At 35.2% G+C, this 3,051-nt stretch overlaps 1 protein-coding gene across 1 annotated transcript; it reads right to left on the bottom strand.

Annotated features, from left to right (window-relative positions):
- Positions 1-505: 505 nt before the first annotated feature.
- LOC138878486 (nicotine N-demethylase CYP82E3-like) lies at positions 506-2,690 on the bottom strand. The gene is made up of 2 exons (XM_070158170.1): positions 1,737-2,690; positions 506-1,288 (listed from the first exon to the last, which is right to left on the bottom strand). Exons 1-2 carry the CDS (start codon positions 2,667-2,669, stop codon positions 662-664), a joined length of 1,560 nt encoding a protein of 519 aa, XP_070014271.1. The 5' UTR covers positions 2,670-2,690; the 3' UTR covers positions 506-661.
- Between the last annotated feature and the right edge of the window lie 361 nt (positions 2,691-3,051).

The raw sequence follows: 3,051 nt of genomic DNA, 5'->3' as shown, positions 1-3,051 counted from the left end.
ATTCCACAAATTTTCTCTTAATTTAGTGATATTTTTATATTTTTATTTATTTTAATTAGTTGGATCCTCGCACCCGTATCCGTACTAGGATCCTTATTCCCGAATCTTAGAATTTACATCTCAATGGATCCGACCTCTGGATACGCACCCCTGTCAGATACCCACACCCAAGACCGAGCAACTTAGGTTTTGATTTCCATCAGAATCCTTGGATGTAAAGGATATATTTTTTAGATTTTATCTCTATACACGGACATTACATTGTAGTGAAACTTTTACATCGGCAACAATGTAATTCAACCTGTTATAGCGGGTTATTTACCATTTACTCTAGGTTAGTCTTGTGTCGTTCTTTTGTTCTAGTGGTTTCTTATTGCCTAATTTGTGCATATAAGTTAAACTTCTAGGGAAAAGAATTGAAATTAAACTTGAACAAGAACATGAAGAGGCTAGGCCATAGAGGTCTGAGCTCATTCTTAAGCTTCTGCCCGAGAAGTGCTTATCGGAGACAAAAACTTCTTATTATTTATGGTTTACAATAACTTATTAGTAAAATAGATGAATAACAATCTGTGAAACAATCTTAACAAAAATAAAACATCTTTTTTTTTTTTTTAAACATTGAGGGACAAATCAGAACGAATCGCGACAACAAAACATATTAATATTGATAGAGCGTAGGAGGCAGGCGAGGTGTAATTAGCACTTCAACATCTGTCTTCTTAGGTAAAGTTAGACCCACACCTTGTTTCATATCCAAAGGCTCGTTTGTCGTAGTTGCAAAATTGAAACCTTGGATCATATGAGCAATTGAAAGGTGTTCCACTTGCAATGAGTAATTCATTGCGGGACAAGCTCGTCTCCCCGTACCAAACGGTATCAACTCATAGTGCTGCCCTCGATAGTCAATTGCAGCATGAGTTGTCAAGAATCTCTCTGGATCGAATTTATCAGGATCTGCCCATATTTGAGGATCTCGTTGCAGTTTCATAATATTTGTAAGTAGTGCAGTCCCCTTAGGAATATGGTATCCATTGACAACACAATCTTTTACAGATAGGTGTTGTACTGACAAAGGTGCAGGTGGATGTAATCGTAATACTTCTTTAACAATTGCTTGAAGATACACCAAATTCTTGATATCACTCTCTTCTACCCATCTATCTCTACCAACAATGGTGTCCATCTCTTCTTGTGCTTTCTTCATGACATTCTTATTGTTTATCATTAACGCCATTACCCACTTTATATGAAGTGCAAATGTGTCTGTTGCATCCAAGACCAAAGTCTATACATATGGACAAAGAACAGTTAAAAAGATGACTTACAAAGAAGAAACTAAAGAGATGAAGATGCATGATTGTTCATATCCTAGTATGCATGAGTTGGTTAAGAAAAAAATGAAAATACTCCAGTCAAATTGAAGATATGTTATAAAGGTACAAAAGCCTCTTTTTTTCTTTAATTGAAATCCATTGCTACAATAGGTTAAAATATACCAAAAATATAAAAATTCATTACCTACGGTGATAGAGTTTATCAACTGAATCCATAAATTAAAGTTTGACTTCGAAATACTGAAAGTGTAGAAGAATCTATACACCACTAAGCCACTTAAAAAATCAGTCTATAAAAATTAAAGTGATATTATATATATACGAATATAGTAACCTAAAATATAAGATAAATTGCCTCCGACAACATGTTAAAATGCAAGCAGAGATTAATTTACTTACGAATACGGTTGCTTTGATGGTGGTGTCATGAGAGTAACCATCGCCAAGATGTTCGTTGCTCCTCTTAGAAAGCACCACATCAATAAAATCTTGTTCATTTTCACCTCCAACATCCTTTGTTTCTCTCTTCTTAATGTGCTCATCTAACCAACCTTGGATAATATTATCAATGTCTTTGAAAGTTTGTTTCATAGCCTTAATATTCCCTGTAAGATCCAACCACTTGAAAAATGGAATGTGAAAAACATCATAGAGCTCAATCTCCATAGCTTGAACCATGAACTTCTGAAAAGCTGCTTTCAGTATTTCTCCATGTCCATTATTATAGGTCTTCCCAACAACCATTTTCAAAATGATGTCGAAAGTCAATTTATCTATCCAATCACTAAGGTTTATCTTCACCATTGGTGAATCACCATCATATAGTTCTTTAATATTTTTCTGAACTATAGAAAATCTAACATGTTTGAATTTTTCGAGCCGACTAACGGAGAGAAGTTCTTGATTGACTAGCTTTCGATTTTTTTTCCAGTAAGGGCCATATTTGGCAACAGCAAGCATGGCATTGTTATAGCAAAGGTATTCTCCGTAAAGTAAAGCTGGCCGATCGGCGAAATGGATATCATTGGTAGAGAAGCATTCTTTCATAGCTTCATAACTACTCACCGCCAAGAAACGACGAAACCCTAACCGGAATGTGAAGACGGGACCATATTTGTCAGCTAAGTCTCCGAGTTTTTGAGAAAAATGGCGGTCATCATCGCCATTGTTCTTGAAATAAAAGAGATGGCCGATTACTGGCCATCCACCTGGGATTTTTGGAGGCAGTGGGTTTAGGATTTTTGATTGTTTTTTTGTCCATAGGAAGTAGAGTAGAAATGCAAAGGTTACAAGTCCTACAATGGCTTCTATGGGAGAAATAAGATGATACATTATTTGAAAATTTCAAGAGTAGTAAAGGTATATGAAATTTATGATTTTTTAATATGTAGGCAACATCTTCCTTTATAGTGATATTTTACAAATATTATATATATTGCCTTTTGCTTTTGTTGCAAGTGGTATCGCCTATTTCTTTGCCAATGTTGACCACCTGGACATCTCTTCAAAATTCTTGGATAGCAGCCCAACTGTAATTGTGCAATTTTGACTGTATAGTATACCTGGCAAATCTGTCACGCCACCTTCACTAGCCAATATTGAGGTGTTGGTTGTTTACTTCTGATAGAAATTAAATTCTTGGTATGCTTTCTTGTGCTGAATGGTAGTATATGCAAAATCCATTATTAATCTTCTATGACGGAACTTAATTTGA

The sequence above is a fragment of the Nicotiana sylvestris genome, chromosome 1 (genome assembly GCF_000393655.2).
Source record: "Nicotiana sylvestris chromosome 1, ASM39365v2, whole genome shotgun sequence".
Classification (NCBI taxonomy): Eukaryota; Viridiplantae; Streptophyta; class Magnoliopsida; order Solanales; family Solanaceae; genus Nicotiana; species Nicotiana sylvestris.
The sequence above is the reverse complement of the archived record's forward strand: the minus strand, read 5'-3'. Positions and strand labels throughout refer to the sequence as shown.